General features: G+C 43.0%; 1 protein-coding gene and 1 long non-coding RNA gene across 7 annotated transcripts in view; one reads left to right on the top strand and one right to left on the bottom strand.

Moving 5' to 3' along the window:
* Positions 1-269: 269 nt before the first annotated feature.
* The window catches only part of SSH2 (slingshot protein phosphatase 2), a 294,781-nt gene continuing 274,512 nt past the window's right edge, over positions 270-20,538 (bottom strand). For 4 of the 6 annotated variants that reach the window (XM_053570907.1, XM_053570906.1, XM_053570909.1 and 1 more), the window contains 2 exons: positions 10,489-11,323; positions 270-7,048 (listed from right to left, as the gene is read on the bottom strand). In XM_053570907.1, the coding sequence (XP_053426882.1) occupies positions 5,027-7,048; positions 10,489-11,323 (2,857 nt within the window). In that variant the 3' untranslated portion in view covers positions 270-5,026. The remainder of the gene's footprint in view (positions 7,049-10,488; positions 11,324-20,538) is intronic. The other 2 variants (XR_008375703.1, XM_053570911.1) reach the window with 2 other exon arrangements.
* LOC128571219 (uncharacterized) lies at positions 14,195-16,950 on the top strand. The gene is made up of 3 exons (XR_008375706.1): positions 14,195-14,338; positions 15,144-15,371; positions 16,563-16,950. It is a non-coding gene; the product is annotated as an uncharacterized LOC128571219 (long non-coding RNA).

Genomic DNA, 20,538 nt, shown 5'->3' with positions numbered 1-20,538 from the left:
CAGTGTATGTAGCTGGCGCCCTAGCCACTGAACTATAGGCGCCGAGCCCACACATATAATTTTTATAATAACTGACTGATCCTATCTCCTATCCAGCCTTTTATTTTGTGGAAGGTAGACAGTTTATTTTTCTCTAGAACTCAAGAGTGGCTTGATTGGGATCAATGACTGAGAACTGCTCCCTGTTGGTTACCAATGTTGTCCTCTTCCAACCCCCTCCAACCTTCTCCGGTACCCTCCTCCTCTGTTGCACCTCATTAATAGACATGTTTCATCTTCAAAATAAAAATTTATTCAGTTTGTAACAAGAACATTGAATCTGCACATTTGCGCACAAGTTCACATTTAAAAACAGCGGAGCACATCAGTAATAAAAAAACTATGATACAAGTGGAACATCCCAACCACCAGGAAGATTAAGGAAGGAAATGAGACCACTCTTTATATTCTGCTTCAAATGCCTCAAAAAGGTCCCAGAGATTCCAGGGAGCACCTGCTTTATTTAACAAAATGTGAACATAAAAGTTTGGGTGGTTTTGGGCAAAGGTAACAGTCAGAAGGAGAGTCTTCTGGACTTGTGTTCCATGTTTACAAGTCCTACAAAATAGAAAGAGAGGAAAAAAAAAAAGGCACCTTTAGCTATGCCAAACAAACCAAAATCCAACAAAACATAAAAACCAAACAATTCCCTGTGGGCTTATTGATTGGAAACACTTCAAGGCATTACCCAGTTTCCAGTTTGGGTCATCAGCTCGTCAAGCCCTGGGTAATGGCTCTGCATGTGTACACAGGATGCTGTGACCAGCATCACTATGTGGACACAGAGGGCAGCACCAATCATACACCTCTTGGGGGATCTTCAAGCTGATGAGGGATGATTCCAGTTTAGAAATTCCGTCCTAGATCTCTGGGGCAGTGAGAAAATGAGGCTGGTTCTCTTTTCATAGCAGGAGTCAGGGCCAGTCACCCTCCACTTCCAGGCTGGAAAAGTATAGAAGCACCTTGCAATAGCTCTCCATGGTGTCAAGGGACTCCCAAACCCTAGAAGAAGGGTTAGGAGTATGCAGCTTCCTGCTTTGGTGGCAGGCCTTTTCCTAATACATAGTATTTAGGTATTGGATGAATTGAGGCAGGAAATATGCTTATGTCTAAAACGCGCATTGATCTTTTAGACTGGAGGGGAAAACAAAGCCCAAGGTGCTTTTAAGGTGGATTGGTGCTAAAACAGTGAAAATTTCATCTTGTCTACCATTAAAAAGCAAAGCTAAATTAAACAAAAATGACACTAGCCATTCACCATTACAACCATCACTATAAGACACACTATCACTGAGGAAATGACAGCTATTTCCATAAAGAGCGCTGAATGGGAGTGCAGGACACAGATGGAAGTCAGCTCCATAAATTTACCCACTTACCCACAAGGGCTGACCATTACAGCACTGCTCTGAGTAAGGACTCACAGGGCAGCTAGGGCCTGGGGACTGAATGGCCAACAAGCTGATGCACATTTTAATACAATGTAAACAAAGTATCCACAAATAGCCATAAAGAATGGCTTTATTTAAAAAATTTAAAATGCCCTTGAAAGTGATTTTCTGCATAATGCTTTCCTTAAAAGAAAAAAAGACTCCCACAAAAACATTTTTACCAAACATGCCTAGATCACTTAAGAACTGAAATCCCCAGATGAAAAAGGTGATTTCTGTGAGCTGCCACATCTCAGAAGCTTCTTAGAGGAACCTTCAGGCCTAACCAACAGCCTCTGTCTGGGGCCCATGGGCAAGAAGGGACTTCAGAGCCTGGGCTGTCATCCTCAGGCAAAATGGGAAAGAGGAAATACAAGTTGGATAAAGACCCAGAACCAGGAAAATAAAGAACCTGAAGGAGCTATGTTAGGAAATATCCCAAATACACAGAATCTGAAAGGCAACCAAAATGGGGAGAGATGGACATCACCACACTTCATGTCTTCTATAGTGTACACTACTTCTAAGTGTTTCCAAAAATCAAGGAAGGGTTGGAGTTTCTCTCCACTGATCAGGTAACCATCCAAATTATAGCCCAAATCCTATATGCGCCTAGGGCGTTTATCCCATGCACCAAAAAGTTAGACTCTTATGTATGTGCACTTGCTTTTGCCTATACCCGTATACGCCTCCGAGACTATGGTAGTTTAAAAAAAAAAAAATAAAGAAAATGTAAAAAGGTGTACTGACTGAGCAAAAGGTCAAAGTTTTTTCTACTCATCTCTGTCAATCTACCAAACGGCTGTTTTAGGTCTGGGCTTCCCAGGAACAGAAGAGGGAAACTGGCCACTGGAGATTTATCAAAAAGTTTAAAGAGAAGAAAGCCTGAAATATTCTCTACAGTTCATTATGGACATTGCTCAGCCATGTAAATAACAACACCCAATTCTGGGAGTTTGACAGGGCTAACAAACCCCCCTGGCATTACAGACTGTGTGTAGAAAATGTTTATTTAGGTAGATAATTAAACAATAAAAAACATAATGAAAAATAAAGATAGAGCAAGACTGTTTCCTTCACTCTTAAAAAAAAAATTTAAAAAAATTTTTTTCACAGCGTAAGTGGGGTTCCTCACCTCTTTGTTATTTAATGTAGTTAGTGAGCATTAGTCACAGTGGTGGGAGAACAGTGGACAGTGCAAGGGGTCATCATGAGTGGACACCACTCTCTTAACGTCCATGCAGATCCTCCTCTCTCCACTCCACAATTTCCATTCCTTTCCAATCCAATGTCGGTGGAAGTGCCTCAACCAGACAGGGTAGTTTAGATGGGTAAGTCCTGGAAATTTACATCCCCATCTTGCAAGCGTCCTCACACAGGTTCATGACACCTAGCAAAACACTTTACAACACAAAATATCCTGGAATCACAAAACTGTATGGATGACACAAAACATTTAAGGAAACTACTGAGCAACAGCACAGGCACATGTAGTTACTAGACCATAAAGACACTTTCAGCAGGTAGTTTCTGTTCAAACTGCCTCCTGGCAGTGGTAACAGACCAACCACGGCTTCCACACAGAAAGTGGATTCACAGCTTCTCCTGAGCACCTGGCCAATGGCCCTAGTTTACCTTTACAACACCCTTTGGGTTATCTGCCTACACCAAACTCTGGCCTCTGATATCACCTTGACAGTCTGTGCATCTGTCTTTCTCTCTCAGTGTTGTAATCAATGAAAAACTTAAATCTCAAGACTGTACTCAGTCAATGCACAGCAATGAGGACATTAAACAAAGCGAACAGGAAGCAAATCTGCAAACCTCTTCAGTTTTAATGAGCTGTAGAGATGTTTCATTCCAGGCCAAGTATGTTTTCTAGAAGAAGCTAAAAGAGGCTTGTTTATGGCAGGTGCTCCTGTGTTAAGATCTCCATAACAGCAGCAAACCAACAGCATCCTAAATGGAGTCATTGCAGGTACTTGCCCTTGGCTGAGCCCCAAAAGGGAGGTTCTACTCTGGGAAACTCATATAAACTTCCTGGCTGTGGAAGGCTACTGGAAAATAATGTTCTGGGATTTCAGTCTCAAAGAGAAATAAGCCTCAGTCACACTGTGACCTAATAGGAGCCTTTACGGGTTTCTCTGAGGAAGAAGTTACTAATGCATAATTTGGCAGGAGCTGGTGATTAGAAATCTCCATTTAAACAATCAAAACCACTATCAATATACTGTACAGATTCCTACCAATATCCATCAGTTTTATTTCTGGTGTCTTTGTGTGTTTTCCAGTTGCAACTCTACTCCTTCTTAAAAAGAATAAATCAAAAAGACCCTACAACATCAACAAAACACTGTAAGAAAGCAAGTGACATTATGTACATAAATACTGTGTATAAACTTTAGAGAAATGACCTTCCAGGAAAAGGAAGGAAACAAAAACTTATGTCAAGTGTTAACAGTGATAACAAAGAAAAGAAAATGTTGCATTCAATGGAGGTTAATACATATGTAACAATTCAAATATATCTATGAAATAAAAAAAAAAAAGGCAGCACAGGGAAAGAGCATGGGGAAGGAAAAACAAATATGGCCGTTAAACTCAGAAGGCCTACAGAATTATTCAAGTAATGGAAGGGTTAAAACCCTACATATGTATTTATTACCAGAACACATTGACTTTTGATTGCTGCTTTTCAAACTTGTCACTACCGTGTTTTAGTTGGGAGGACACTGCAGAGCACTTTCTGGCAGGGAGGGCCAGGATGCCCTCCGGTGGGGATCCCCATCAGCCCAGCAGGTCCTGGGCAGCAGCTCAACACTCCCCAATTCACATCTTCATCCTCTCATCCTGCTTTCCTCTCCAGGAGGCCATTCAGATTTCATTTGAGGTTCTTTTAAAATTTAATTTCAAAAATTACTTTCTTGGGGAAAAAACTATTTGATGAATTTACCAAGCCAACCATTATCATACCTTTCTGTCATGACATACTCTGAATACCAGAAGAAATGGGTTCTGGATGGCCCCCTTAAAAGCAAAGCAGAGCCTGCCTACTTTAGGAACTTCAAAGGACTGTGGCTGAGAGACTTCTGACTTCCGGCTGCCCTTGGGCCCATCTGAAGCCTCAGGTCTGGAAAGCAAACCATCATCACAAAGACACAGGGGAGCATTTTCCAACTTCTTCTCTACCCTCCCCTTCTGCTTCCTTCCTTCAATGAAGCAACCGTGCTTTTGCTCAGAGGGCAAAATGAGGAGCAGGTGGCAGTTGATTGAAAAACAGCAATTTGCCTTTGATATAGGTGTTCTTTGAAAATGAGGGTTTTCTTGAGGTTTGAATTCTTTTAAATAAAAAATGATAAAATGGTCTTGCCATCCAAATCAATCTCTCTCCTTACATATAACACACACACACTGAAAAACCCAAACCCTGCATGCGCCAAAAACAGTAAAATGCCAAAATATTATAAAATTAACCAATAAAGTGCATGTTCCTTACATATTACACCTGCCCCTTTTACAAACATTTCTTTTAGAAAGTCACATGTGTAGGCTCAGGATCACATGGTATTATAGAAGGGGTTGGTCGTCCGTTTTTTATCATTTGCTTTTTTCAGTCTCCTAAGGGGGTGAGTTCTGCCATGTTGTTGACAGGGTGCCACAGCCAGCCTTGGCACTGGGCTTGCACACTGCAGCCCCTGGGTCTGTAGCAGAGGAAGGCCTCCTTCAGAACTAGTCAATTCAGGTCCCACCCTGGGAAGCAAACACTGCTGAATGGAACCAAATTCTTTGGCATACTGCACAAGGGGCCTCTCCACTGGCTTGCTCTGAACGATACACTCTGTTGTTTTGAGTTGTTTTACAAAATACTTGGTGGGCTCTGGGTTCTGGGGGGAACCTGGGTTTCCAAGGGGCTCTTGGGCTTCCACAGTGTGCATGCCTGAGTCTGTTCTGAGGAAGGGCTGAAGCAGTTTGAGATGAGGGGATTCAGAGGAGACAGGCTCCGTGTCTGATAAATAGTCTTTACAGAGGTCCAAGTAACCTAACTTGGCAAGAGATGCTGAACGCCTCATTCGGGATAGTTTGGTGAGCTCTGCCTGGAAAGTCACTTGGGACTCGATTTCTTTAGTGTGCTCTTTCACCACACCAGGGCTACTCTTTATATTTTCACTACTAGAGCTATGTGGGAGTTGACAAGCTACAAATGACGGGCCCACTTTTTCCTGTAACTCACCAAGTTTGCTAATTAAAATTAGGTCTTTGCCATTTTGTTGCACTTCATTACCACTAGGGGGGCCTTCCTGACTTTCCTCCCAGGTAACCTGCTCTGTAGAGGGATCATCTGTGGTGCTGCTTTGCTCTGTGAAGCCTTCCAGGTGAACCACAGTCTGGGGATGCAGGTAATCCAAGTTGGCAAATGGTACATGGGATGTGCAACTAACAAAAGGTGCTCCTGTCTCCAGGGCTGCTGATGGGCTGCTGCTCAGTGTGGAGGCCAGGTGATCAGTGGGCATGCTGTACTCAGGAGAATGAGGCAGAGGTAGCACATGGGAGTGCACAGAAATCTGGGTGGGGTCCAGAGTCCTGTTTAGATTTTCATCCAGTGCACACAGCACAGTGATGGACTTCTCCACTTTCACTGTCCTCAGTCCTTGCTCTTCACTCTTTTCGCTGGTGGAGATTTCTCCCCCCGGCCCAGTGTGATCTGATGATCTAACTGTGTGGGTGTACTCAATGATTTCTATCCTCTTGGGAAGGGCAAGAGGGACTGCCTGTGTCTCAGACCCCTGGTATGAAACCACAGTTCTCTGATCCTTCAGGGCTCCTTTCTGGTTTGTTCTAGAATCTGACCCTAGGCACTCCTGAGCTGGCATGGGGTGAAACTCTAGTAGCTCGTGTGCTGGAATAGTCATGTTCTGCTCAGAATGGGATAGTGAGCCAGCTTCAGACCCACTGCCTTTTCCTTTGCCCTTGCTCATCTCTGGTTCCTTGGGGACAAATGAATGTTCTGGGGTGGCTTCATCATTTTTCCCTTTTGGTGCTAGGTCTGCCACAGAAGAATCATTCTTGGAATTCTTGCGCGTGGACAATGAGGTACATGTGGGGGCAGCAGCATGCTGCTCTTGCTCCTGCCGTAAGCGTTCTTCAAACTCCAAGGTGGCTCGTCTCACAGACCCAGGGCACCACTTGGCACCCGGGTGCATCCCTGGGCCCTGGAGCTCTTGTTCTTCTTCGCCTGGTTCCTCTTCTTCCAAATCTGCTGTGACTGAGTGTGTGGTTAGGTAGCCTTCTGGGTCACACTTCCCTGAGTCTTTGGCTAGTTCAGGCTGGGCTGTGCAGGAGCCCCCATCCTGTTCCAAATGTCTAGGTTTGTTCTCTGGGACCTGGACCCTCTCCAGGGGCAGCTCATGGATGATGTTCTTCTTTGGTGTCTGGCATGGGTTGGATAGAATGTCTTTCAGTTGAATCTGCCCAACTCCTTGACTGATGGATTCAATTTCAGTGACAATTTCTTTGACTGAAATTGCATTTTCTGAGTGAGATTGCATGAAAATGTCTGGGCTGACCAGTTCTGAGATTGCCTAAGAAAAGAAAGTAGTGAGATGATTATGATGAATTATAGTCTACCTAAAAGGCTGTTATTTTCTGCTTATTAATCCTCTGATCCAAGATAACCTATTTGACTATGAGAATACAAATCATCAAGTGCCCAGGACCATACTTTGCTCATCTGTTTTGTCAGACTATAGGGAAAAAAAACACAACAAACAAACAAACAAAAAAAAAACTGGACTCATCAAAGCCAGAGATATAAAATTCCTTATTAAGTTTTGTCACTAACTAAACTTTCTGTTCTGTTCACTCAAGTAGAATGAACAATACTTTGCTCCAGGATGAATAGTAAATAGCTTTGGAGGCTCTTAGAATTAGTATTTTCCTAAGACTATGAGCCTCCAGGATTCAGGCCATACTGGGGTAAATGAAACGTCCCCCACTTGGCCTACCAATGTCCAGTTTGACCCTAACCTATGCAACTATTCAAGGGGAAGAGTGCCATTCAAAGGATAACTGGCTACGCTAGATATGCGCAGTGTTAGGGCAAGATGGATAAGACTATCATGTGATGTCTGATTTGGAGACCCACTGCTCTCTTCTCTCCTCTGTCTTCCTAACTTTCATCCACACCTTCCCACTGCTCCTCCTAGCAGCAGCAGCAGCATCCTAGCACATAAGAGCAGGAAGAGTTGGGTGGCGCCTATGGCTCAGTAGATAGGGCGCCAACCCCATATACCAAGGGTGGCAGGTTTGAACCGGCCCCGGCCACACTGCAACAAAAAAATAGCCGGGCGTTGTGGTGGGCACCTGTAGTCCTAGCTACTCGGGAGGCTGAGGCAAGAGAATCGCCTAAGCCCAGAAATTGGAGGTTGCTGTGTGCTGTGATGCCACGGCACTCTACTGAGGGAGATAAAGTGAGACTCTGTCTCTAAAAAACAAACAAACAAACAAACAAACAAGCAGGAAGACTACACTCGGTGTCTGATGGCACAATCCCTAAATTTCACATTCTCATCCTGAGAAAGGTTTACTTGGTTCATGTAGCCATGTGTCTCAACAAACTTAGAAATGATGAGTTGCTGACACTCTTCTGTTTTACTAGTTACAAATTCCCAGATGGATTTAGAACAAAGCCAAAGAAAACTGGCCAATGAAAAATCAGGTCCTGGGCAGTGCCTGTGGCTCAGTGGGTAGGGCGCCAGCCCCATATGCCGAGAGTGGTGGGTTCAAGCCCAGCCCCGGCCAAACTGCAACAAAAAAATAGCTGGGTGTTGTGGTAGGCGCCTGTAGTCCCAGCTGCTCGGGAGGCTGAGGCAAGAGAATCGCGTAAGCCCAAGAGTTAGAGGTTGCTGTGAGCTGTGTGACACCACGGCACTCTACCTGAGGGCGGTATACTGAGACTCTGTCTCTACAAAAAAAAAAAAGAAAAGAAAGAAAAATCAGGTCCTACTGTAAAAAAATAAGAATTTTAAAATCTGCAAATGGCCCTCAGACACCTCTTAAAGTAGCACCATTATGACCATCAATCTACTTTGTTAAGATTTTTATAAGCCTTCAAAGTATAGTATTTCCCTAGGGATTGTTATTCTTTCTCCTTCAAAAGAGAGTCAGAGTTAGTACTAACTAAAAAGGTTAGTAATTCTTCTAGGGAAATCTGCCAGACACTGGGCAGAAACAAACTTGCCCCGACTGGGAGAGAAGCCACAGACAACCAGTGTGTGCATGGGCCTCAGAGGGAGTGTTCACATGACTGATGTCTTTACAGAAAGGCTATTTCTGTTAGTGCTATAACACACACTGGTCCAAAGGAGAGCTCAAGCATTCTACTTGAAGAAGAAGAAGAAGAAAGGACGTCCCAGAAGAAAGGACACGGAGGCATAGCTTTTTGGGAATGATGACAATAGAAGCAAAGGCAAGAATTGCCCTGGGATGATTAAAGAGAGAACAGGAGAGTTATGGATAAGGTGGGTAAATATAAGAAGACATTAGGAGATGTCAAGAAATGTAGTCAGCTAAATCATTAAGTGAAGTATGGTATATGAGAGAAAATCTGTCACCATTTATTCCCTAACTACTACACTGTATTGATCTAAGACACCATTGTTTATAAGATGCACCCCAATGTCAGCCATGTCAAAATGAGAGTAAGTTTGAGTTTTAGAACTGAAGATACACGGTAATTCTTTCTCTGGTCTGAGATGGCCTATAAGAGCTTATATGCCCCTAAGAAGAATCTTAGGATTCTGTCTGCTCTCATATTCCTTTCCCTTGATTTTTTTTTTTTTACCCAGGGCTGGGTTTGAACCCACCACCTGTATATGGGGCCAGCACCCTACTCCTTGAGCCACAGGTGCCACCCTTTCCCCTCGATTCTTGAGTACCACAGGTTGGAGATGAAGAATCCAGAAACATTATTTAAAAAAAAATTTTTTTTTGAGACAGAGTCTTACTTCCTGCCCTGGTAGAGTGCCGTGGCGTCACAGCTCACAGCAACCTCAAACTCTTGAGCTTAAGCGATTCTCTTGCCTCCACCTCCCAAGTAGCTGGGACTACAGGTGCCTGCCAGGATGCCCGGCTATTTTTAGAGACAGAGTCTCCCTCTAGCTTAGGCTAGTCTCAAACTCATGAGCTCAGGCAGTCCACCCACCTCGGCCTCCCAGAATGCTGGGATTACAGGCATGAGCCACAGTGCCCGGCCAAGAAACACTGTTAATACCAAGAACTTGGCATAGGAATCAGCTGCTGCTTGAATAACTATTAACACATATCCAATTTTTGACTTTTCTGAGACCCCCCCACCCCCAAAAAAGACCCAAACAAATCTAATCTTCTCAGAGAGACACGGCTCACTCAGGCAGCATCTAAATCCATTATTGATAAGATCTGATCTGAATTGCAGAGGTCCAGGCAAGTGACCGCTCCTTGTTCAGCTAAGACAGTTGTTTTGGCTAATCTCTTCCTCTGTCATCTCCTCCAGAAAAGCCTGGAAAGATAAATTCCTCAAAAGGCAACTCATTTAAAAAATATTTAAGCCCAGCTCGGCACCTGTGGCTCAAGTGGCTAAGGCACCAGCCATATACACCTGAGCTGGTGGGTTCGAACCCAGCTCAGGCCCGCCAAACAACAACGGCTGCAACCAAAAAAAAAAAAAAAAAAAGAATTGTGGCAGGTGCCTGTAGTCCCAGCTACTTGGGAGGCAGAGGCAAGAGAATCGCTTAAGCCCAAGAATTAGAGGTTGCCGAGAGCTATGATGCCACGGCCCTCTACCAGGGCGACAGCTTGAGGCTCTGTCTCAAAAAAAAAAAAAAAAAAATTAAGCCCTACATTTTCAAGGAAAATAACAGGCAGACTATCTCTCCCATACTGCCTTCCTAAATCTTTAGTAAACATCAAAAACAAGGTCAACAGATCCCAAATGTTTTGAAAAGAACTTCATTAGATAGAGAACTATAAAGATAGTTTTTACCTTTGACTGTTCCTCATCCATTGATGATTCTTCAGACACATGAGGAGTATTACTCAAAGAGCTGCTTTTCTGGTCATCAGCTGTCACTTTGGAAGGGGCTCCTTCTACCACTGAGAGTCGACAGCTCTCACTCTTTCCTCCACCCAGTTCCTCTATCCTTGAGTGGGAAAAAGATCGGGACCGGGTTTCTTGGGAGAGCTCCACAAACTTCTCTAGGGCACTGAAAAAATCAATGCGATCTGTACTGAAATCTGAGATTTCAGCCTGGCAAGTGGGTTGGGGGCTTGGTGACTCAGGGTCAGGGGACATGGGGAGATCTTTCAGTCTAGATGTCAATTCTTCCATAGGCAGTAAGTGGACATTCATGTCTGCTTTCAGGGCATCTGTCTCTAGATCTTCCACTGTTAAGTCTGGGAACTTATTGGCCATTTCCGGGGCATGTCCAGGTTGGATTAAGGCTTTGGACGCATGGCAGTTGTCAAGAGGGAATTTTGATTCATTCAGACAACACCCTGACGAGCATCCATTGATGTCATTTAAGTTTAATTCGTCCTCAATCTGTCCAGCATGAAATTCCCTAGAAGTAAACTCCAAGCAGATCATTCTTTCTTTGGTACATAGGCCTTTCTGATTTGCATCTTGTGGGACCACATGCTCCACAAAGACAGGAGGTAAGGGGGGGTGACTCTCTGTGGTCTTCACCTCAGCAATTTGGTCTGCTGAGGTGGTGATATCCTTCTTGTTGAGTTCTAGCCCAGATTTGCAGATAGGTTCATGGTGGTCTGAGAGGTCGCTATCTGAATGAGATCTCCACAGTTTGTTATGCCGCTGTTTGCTGTGGAGGACATACATAGGAAATACTTTAAATTGGTTTGTGCAAACAATCAACACCTTCCCAGAAAACTGTTCCCATATAAACTTTAATCTTAACTTGCAAAATGCTTTGTTACCTGTTCCATGGAACTTGGAAATAAACATATAAAAAGACATTCAAGTTACTAACAAAAAACAAAGCAAAACAAGATCAAGTGAATGTGAAATCTGATTTTGTAATCTATCAGACAGACAAGAACTAAAATAGTAAGTAACAGCCAGTGTTGTTGATGGTATGGCCAAACAAGCTCTTTCATATACTGCCAGTAGAAGTGTGAACTGTTGAATGAATGAATGGATGGATTTGTTTATTTTTAAGAGACGGAGTCTCGCTACATTGCCCAGCTTCAGTGCAGTGGCACAACCACAGTGCAGGTGTAACCTCAAAATCCAGGCTGTAAGTGATCCTCCTGCCCCAGACTCTTGAGTAGCTGGGATGAACTATAGAATTTTTAAGACTGATGTCTGGTAATAGCTCTCCAAACCTAACCTTTTAACCAGCAGTTTTTTGAGACAAGGTCTCACTTTGTTACCCTGGGTAGAGTGCTGTGGCTGGCATCATAGTCACAGCAAACTCAAACTCTTGGGCTTAAGTGATCCTCTTGCCTTAGCCCCAGAGTAGCTGGGATTACAGGTGACCACCATAATGCCTGCTATTTTTAGAGATGGTGTCTCTCACTCTAGCTCGGGCTGGTCTTAACTCCTGAGCTTAGGCAATCCACCTGCCTTGGCCTTCCAGCAATTCTTCCTTAATGAATTTTGCTTGGAGAAATACTACAACTGCACTAAGATATACAAATAAAGATATTTACTATTAACACTATTTTGTGATACTAAAAAATGAGACACCAAAAACAGAAAAAGGTTGGCTCAGCGCTTGTAGCACAGTGGTTATGGCGCCAGCCACATACATTGAGGTTGGTGGGTTCAAATCCTGCCTGGGCCAGGTAAATAATGACAACTACAACAAAAAAATATCTAGGCGTTGTGGCAGGCACCTGTAGTCCCAGTTACTTGGAAGGCTGAGGCAAGGGGATTGCTTAAGCCTAAGAGTTTGAGGTTGCTGTGAGCTGTGATGCCATGGCTCCACCAAGGGTGACAGAGTAAGACTCTGTCTTAAAAAAAACAAAAACAAACAAACACAAAGTTATAGTCCATACAACAATGTTATAAGGCTGTTAAAAACTGTCAGGTAGGCCAGGCCCAATGGCTCATGCCTGTAATCCTAGCACTCTAGGAAGGCGAGTCCAGAAGATCCCTTGAGCTCAGGAGTTTGAGACCAGCCTGAGCAAGAGCAAGATCTTTACTAAAAATAGAAAAATTAGCCATGTGTTGTGGTAGGTGTCTATAGTCCCAGCTGCTGGGGAAGCTATGGCAGGAGGTTCACTTGAACCAGGTATTTGAAGTTGCTGTGAGCGAGGCAGAAGCCAGGGCACTCCAGCCTAGGACTACAGAGTGAGACTCTGTCTTAACAACACCCCCCAAAATAAAACTGTCAGGTACATTAGTGGAATGATGTCCAAGGTATACGATTCAATGAAAAAGCATGTTGAAGACATTTGGAAGGGACAGTTTCCATGTTAGAGTAATATAGGAAAAAATCTGGAGTAATATCACCAGTAACATTAATTCTTTCAAGAAAGGCAGAAAATACTTTTGGGGAAGGCTTTTACTTTCTATATTCAATATTTTTATAATTTTTAAATTAAAAAAATGAGCATGTTTAATAATTATAACCAGAAAAAATATCTAAAATCAAAACATACATGTAGTCAAGCATGGTGGCTCACACCTGTTAATTCCAGCACTTTGGAAGGCCAATGTAGGAGGATCACTTAAGTCTAGGAGTTTGAGACCAGCCTGAGTATCAGAGTAAGAGCCTGTCTCTTAAAAAACAAAAAAAATTAGCTAGGCATGGTGATATGCTCCTGTAGTCCCCGTTATTTGCATCCTGGGCATTATCCTACCATAGTGGGTAAGAGGAGTTGCTGCTACTTGGGAGGCTGGAGGATTGCTTAAGCCTAAGAATTGAATGTTACAGTGAGATATGATTGGGCCATAGCATTCCAGCCTGGGCAACAGAGTGAGACCTTGACACTAGAAAACACACACACACAGAAACATACAGTAATACAAAGGGAAATTGGGGGCCTATTGGAGTCTATTATACCAACTCTTCATAATTGGAATGAAGTACTAATATAGTATTAATGAGTGATGTGTGGGTGTGAAGAGAATGGTGATGATTCTTGAATTGGAAAGCAAAGATGGGATAGTAAATCTGGAGAGAAAGCTCAGTAACAGGACAAATAGGCTGAGCATAAAGGACAGGCCCTCTTCAGAAGGATCTTTGGATAAGAACCATCAAGCAAAGGAGATAAATGGAAAAGCAGGTAGGCCAAAGGATGACTCCCCCACCCCCCACATCAGTCCTTTGGTTTATTTCATGGAGAGAGGGTATGAGGTAGGGAAGAAATTTCATTTCAAGCAAACAAGGAAGTACATTCCCAAAGCCTCAGCCAAAAAGAGAAATGTGGCCTGTGGTTGGTTAGGATCACCTGCCCAGAGAACAGGTCACTAAGTATGGTGCTTGGGGTGTGGTCTCCATGACTTGCAAGCTGATGAAGAGCTACTTAACTGCAGAGTGGAATGGGAAACTCAGCCTGAACCAACTTGCCCTGGGCTCAGGGCCACGCCTAGGCTCTGCCGAGTCATGCGCCTGCACTAATGTGACCCCCTGTTTGTTCTCAACTCTGCACCTGCTCTCAGCTCCCGTTGCCTGTCTTCTGCTTGGGTGGGGCTCTCTCTGACTCAGGCCTGCAGAGGGGTGCTTTCCTGGGTAGGGAGCAGGTCTATCTGTTTATGAACACAAGATGTAATCAAATTAGCTGGTATAAGATGGATTTTTCATCTTTTCCAAGCTGCATGAACTACAGCCACCCCTAGGAGGAGACAACCTATCACATATCTCAAACAAGTGAGTGGCTGTGGGGAGGGGCAAGTCAACTGCTTGGATAGGTGGGGTCTAAATTGTACACTATGACCAGCTGAGGACAATGCGATTTCTTTTAAAATTTCTTCTCTTATATTCAGGCACCCTTGTTTCCTGAGGTAAATACGACTGTATTCTCTAATTTCTATTCCTTACCTATCATGACGAAGTTCAAACCTGCACCAACTCCTCTTACCCACTGTGGTAGGATAATGCCCAGGATGCAAATAATGGGGACAACATCTTAGGGATAGCTGTTCTCACTCTTCTAATAATATGACAGAACCACTTAATGGTCAACAGTTAAATAAGAAGTTTTCATGATCCCAATAATTCTCCCAAAGTATGTCTTTTTATTTTATTATTTAGTTCTTTTAGAGACGGGTTTTGCTGTGTTGCCCATGTTGTTCATGGTTAGCCTTGAACTCCTGGGCTCAATTGATCCTCCTGCCCCAGCCTCCTGAGTAGCTACAGGACTGCAGGCATGCTCTGCTACACTTTGCTGGAAGTATTTTTTGTTTTTAAACTTCCTGCAAATCACTTATCAGTCAGGAGGGAATGAGACTGATACCATGCTAATAGGCACAAACAATGTATGTTTCAGAGGAAGTGGCTGACATCACAGTTGTGCTGCCCAGCAGGGATTTCCTTTTCTTCCTGGGGGAGATAATCATCAGAAAATAATGAGTCAGGGCTCTGAAACTAAACTGACACTTACTTGTAAAGGAAAAATAAAAATCCCAATCTAAAGATAGGTCTGATACTATTGTCTTTTTCATTTTTGCAACAGGATCTGCAGACAGAATCGTAGGCAGCTCTTGATACAGATACTCACCACCATTACCTTTGAAGGACTGCTACTCCATTGTCTCTCCCTCCCTCCCTCTCTTCCATCCTGAACTTCGTGCTTATCATCCCCTTTCTTTACAGTATCAACACGTTTTGTTAATAATATAATGCATGTTTTGAACTTTAAATACATGAACTCATACTGGATGTATTCTTCTACCAGTCATTGGTATGTTTTCTTACCAAATTATGTTTTTAGCATTAATCGCTGTGTGTAAATGTAATTCATAGAGTGTAATGAATATGCCAGACAACCCTGACATGAACATTTTTGTGCCTGGTATGCACCTAAGCTTCTCAAGGGTGTTATATATAGATATGAGTGGAAAAGGTGGATCATAGGGTATGTCTGCATCATCAGTTTTATTTGGTAACACTGAACTGTGTTCCAATGAAGCTTTGTCCTGAGCCAGTTTGTTCTAATGCTCCATCACTGGTAGGGATAGATGCAAGACATTAGATCATATCTATTATTTTAAACTCTCAACTTTTAAATCCAGCTAACTCCCCCTGCCTATTACAGGCAGGCGGCAAGTAAACAAGTGGCCAAAAAAGAACTTCAGAATTGGTCTACAGCCTGGATGATGTAACCAAGTCTTAGATCCCTCTCCCGGCTAAGTGGCCTCTGACTTCAATTTGGATTCATATAAACACACAGACTTATGTGTGATAACTGAAGCCATTCTGGGTATGAATTTGGCCTTAGTTCATTTACTTAGTAAATGAATGGGAAAGAAATTTATTTAAAAACAGAGTCTTGCTCTGTCACCCAGGATGGAGTACAGTGGCACAATCATAGCTCATTGCAGCCTTGAACTTCCGAGTTCAAGCAATCCTTCCACCTCAACCTCCCAAGTAGCTGGGACTACAGACGTACCCCACCATTCACGGCTAAGAAGGAAATGTAAATGACAGCACATGTAAGTCTTGTCTCCACTTTCTTTCTTATTGTTGCATGTTTGGTAAAGCATCAACTCTGAGAAAGTTACACAGAAGAAAGTACTGCTAAAAATGGACTTTACACCTGTAGTTCCAGCTACTAGGGAGGCTGAAGTAAAAGGATCACTTAAGCCCAGGAGTTTGAAACTGTAATGTGCTATGATCAAGACTATGAATAAAAATTACAACCCAGCCTGGGCAACATAGCAAGATCCATCTCTCTCTCAAAAAAAGTTTCTAGTAAAATCAGACTGTTTAAGGTTTTTAGCATATTAGGCAGCCTATAGAATGAAGACGGAATTGAGAGTTTTCTGTGTGTTATGCATAGTTCTAGATACTTTAGATCTATTAAGAAAATCTTTTTAAACCTCAATTGTGCTTGAGGTCACTAAGCCAAGGATCCATGTCCTTTCATTCTCAGGTTCCCTGCTGCTGGCTGACCACTGTGCACTAGCTAACTTCAATGACCCTAGCAGCAAAGGTAGGGTAAAAGACAACGCTGCCTCCTCTGGCTCTTCTGACAGAGGTGTTCAAAGAATCTAAACTGATATTTCTCAGGGCATGGTGGCACAAACTATCCCTGGCCACCACCCAGTTTTTCTTCCTTGCCCTCATACACTGAAACCTAATACCACAGACACATGGCCAAGCTTGCAAATGGTCTGCCTGAAATCTGAACCTGTGTAATGGAACATAAATCTGCCAGATACCTGCATGATCAGAGTGCAGAATAACAAACAGTGCTCCTGGCAGTTTAACAGAGTTTCAAAGTGTGTGCACATGCGCACATATACACATCCCTTCCCCCTTGTTTTGCTTTCATCCTCCTACTATAAAAACAGAAAAAAATAAAATCAGATATAAATAGTAGCTTTATTATCATTCTTTTTAGATCTAAAGGTTGACTATTACACATTAGCTTTTTCCAGGCTGTTAACAATATACTAAAAGAGGCAACAAGTGTCCTGTATTTCAGAGGGGCTGTCACTGTATGGCCCAAAATACCCTCATATTTTGATTAAGACTATGAGAACCTGGGTCTACTTTGGTAAACTTCTCTTCCCCTATGAGGTCAAAGCACTAAGTTAATGCCCTAAAATAGAGCTGCCATTTCTAGTTAAGCATTCACTGCTATCCTGGCTAACCATGGAGCAAGAGAATGCTTAGGATCAGGATGCTACCTCTTTGAGAAAACTACTACTGCCTCCTGGGAGAAGACATGAAACACAAGATCCAAACATCTGGCCAGGAAGTTGAATTTTTCTTCAAACAGAATGAGTGCGATTTTTCTAAGAATTTTCCTCTCCCTATCTAATTGCAATTGTTCTAATTTTTTCCCTATCTAAATTGCAAGGCTTAATAGAAACTCAGATAGTCATCGGAGTATGGTGATTCCCTTTCTCTGCTCTTCTAAACAGGCAGATTATAGGGCAGCATTCTGGGGCTGGACAAGAGTATGCTGGACCTAATTCACTTGGCAGTTGGTGTAAAAATGCCAAGGTTTCTTAACAACACATCACTGACTGCAGACCCTAAGGGCTATATATCCAAACAGCTATTTTTCTTACTGTCAGGTGCTTGATTTGGTTTCGGCTTCAGGAAATGTGGCACTTCCTAGCTCCAGAGGAAAAATATGAATATGTTTTAGCCTATCCTGGAAATTATCTTTTGGGGCAGTGATTGGTTTTAGCCAAATGACCCGGTATTGGCCAGTGGGTCCTAAGGGAAAGTTTATGGGTGGTTTCTGGGAAAGGTCTTCCTTCTGAACTTAAATGCTCTTTTTCTTTAGCCAGATGATCTTTAATTTACATGTAGATGCCTAGAAATGTGGCAGACATCTGGCAATCATGAGACAACCTTAAGGACCAAGCCATTAACTAAAGAAGGCAGAACAGAAAGATGGTTAGCACCAGAGTCCTTGATTACATTACCACTGAGCCATTACAGAGACTATTTCTATGCTGCCTGTTATAGAAAATGATAAATAGTCTAACTTTTTAAACTACTTGTAGCTGGGTGTTGGGCCAGACATCTTCTATTTGCCTCTGCAGGCCAACTCTTCAGTGTTTCTACCCTGGTCTCCTCCACAGATGCTGATCTATGGATTACAACAAAAGGCTTCCTTGTTTTCTGACTTTCCACAGGGTTTGGCTAATGGGGAGGCTTGGAAGAAGACTGAAAGGAGGAGAGTGAGGGCAGGGTAATTTTTTCCTTAGTTCCCTCCCGGAAGGGCCATCTCAGGCTAGCTGTGTCCCTTTGACAGAGGGGTAGTGCTGGTCTCTGAAAAGCCTTCTCTAGCAGGAGTCTTCTTACAGGTTCTAGAAACTGCTTCCTCTCTCTTTGGGTCTAGGAGCTATTTCACACAGTCCTGCTGATACAAGTCCCTTGATTCCACTATGATGCCACACCTTTGTAAAGAGTCCTTATATAATAGTCTCCTCAAATAATCTTAATCTGAGTTCTTTCCTTCCTTCTTTTCCTTTTCCTTTCTTTCTTTCCTTCCTTTCTTACCTCCCTCCCTCCCTCCTTTCTCTCTCTCTTTCTCTTTCTTTCTGAGACACAGTTTCACTATGTCGCCCTTGGTAGAGTGCCGTGGTGTCACAGCTCATAGCAACCTCCAACTCTTGGGTTTAAGCGATTCTCTTGCCTCAGCCTCCTAATGAGCTGGGACTACAGGTGCCTGCCAGAATGCCTGGCTAAGTGTGTTGTTTCTTATTGAGATCCTGATTGATGGAAGTATTCTATTACTTGCAGCCAAAAGCAGCTTAAGTGATATTCCAGGCACTATTACTCAAAATATAGGAAACAAGGGCAGGGGAAGGGACAGTAAAAAGAAAAAAAGAACACAGGCTGGGTGTGATGGCTCTCACATCTATAATCCTAGTGCTCTGGGAGGCCGAGGTGGATGGACTGCTTGTGCTCAGGAGTCGAGACCAGCCTGAGCAAGAGTGAGACCCCATCTCTACTAAAAATAGAAGAACTAGCTGGGCATTGTAGCAGGTGCCTGTAGTCCCAGCTACCTGGAAGGCTGAGGCAACAGGATTTCTCTAGCCCAAGTGTGAGGTTGCTGTGAGCTATGATGCCATGGTACTCTACCCAGGGCAACAGAGTGAGACTCTGTCTCAAAAACAAACAAACAAACAAACAAACAAACAAAACATATAGGAAACATCTGGATAAAGGAAGTTCCTGGAATACTTCCCATTGCAGTTTCTAGCGGAGTGAGTGTGTGAGTAGTGGGAGGCAGCAGTTCATTTTGAGGAGGAAATCAAAGGGACATACCTATGTAGCCTTAGAGGAAGGAGATGTTGAGAATCACATCTGAACAACTCAACCCTCAACACAGTGAACATTTATACACATCTTTATTCACAATAACCCTGTGAGGTAGATTTCTTCATTTTCATTTTATAGGTGAGATCAGGTGAAGATCAGAAATGTGAAGAAACTTCTCAAGGTTGCAGTAAGGGGGTGAACCAGGAATGGAAACCAGATTTCCTGACTCAAATTCTGTGGTATTCTCTCCCCAGGGCTTACTCTTTCTCCATGAATCAACACTAGGAAGTAGGGATAGAACAGAAAGAGAAAGGGAAGAGGAAGACGAAGCGTGATTTCTGGATTTATGCCATCCTTCTTATCCTCATCTAAGTTTTTCTGAAATTCCTTTTATATCTAAGAAAAACCACATACACTTAAAAAACCCAACCCAACAGCTTGCAAGTAGCCTGGGATTCCAGAATAAATACTGAAATTGGCAGGACACATAGTATCCCTTTCAGTGGGTCACGTGAGGACATTGCCTAACATCCGTATGTGTGTCTAGAAATATATAATATTTATGTCTCAGCAAACCTTTAGATTCCTCTTTCTTATGCCAAAAGAACAGCTATGTCCTACCTTCTGATCTAATCTAAAAATGTCATTAAAATCTGGCCCTAAAGACCTATAAATTCTTTTAAACAGAGGAGGCTAAAGTATCCTCCCAGCGTCTTAAGAGAACAGCTCAGATGAAATCATGCCAAATGCTGAGTAAATAGGAGGGTTTTTTTAGTGGAAACCATAATGCTATGCTGTGGCCACATTTTCACAATACTTTGGGGGTGGGAGGGTGGTCCCTCCCTCTGCCTGGATAGGCTAGACAGCTATTTAACATTTTGTTCAGGGAAACACAGTCCAGATTCAAGAGTCAAGACCAAGTCATGAGACTCACTGGAGTCAAACTCTGGCACTAGCCCCATCTGCTTCTAGACAGCTGTGGCTTTACCCTAACAAAACCACCTAGAACATGATTACATGGAAAAAAACAAAACAAAAGCTAGCAATCTATCCAATTTCAGCATATGGCATCTCAGGAAACTGATCCTTAAAAATCATTCAATATCTGATGCTTGTTCCCA

Source organism: Nycticebus coucang, chromosome 18 (genome assembly GCF_027406575.1).
Source record: "Nycticebus coucang isolate mNycCou1 chromosome 18, mNycCou1.pri, whole genome shotgun sequence".
NCBI classification, from domain to species: Eukaryota; Metazoa; Chordata; class Mammalia; order Primates; family Lorisidae; genus Nycticebus; species Nycticebus coucang.
Note: the sequence above shows the minus strand (reverse complement) of the source record. Positions and strands in the feature narration are given on the sequence as shown.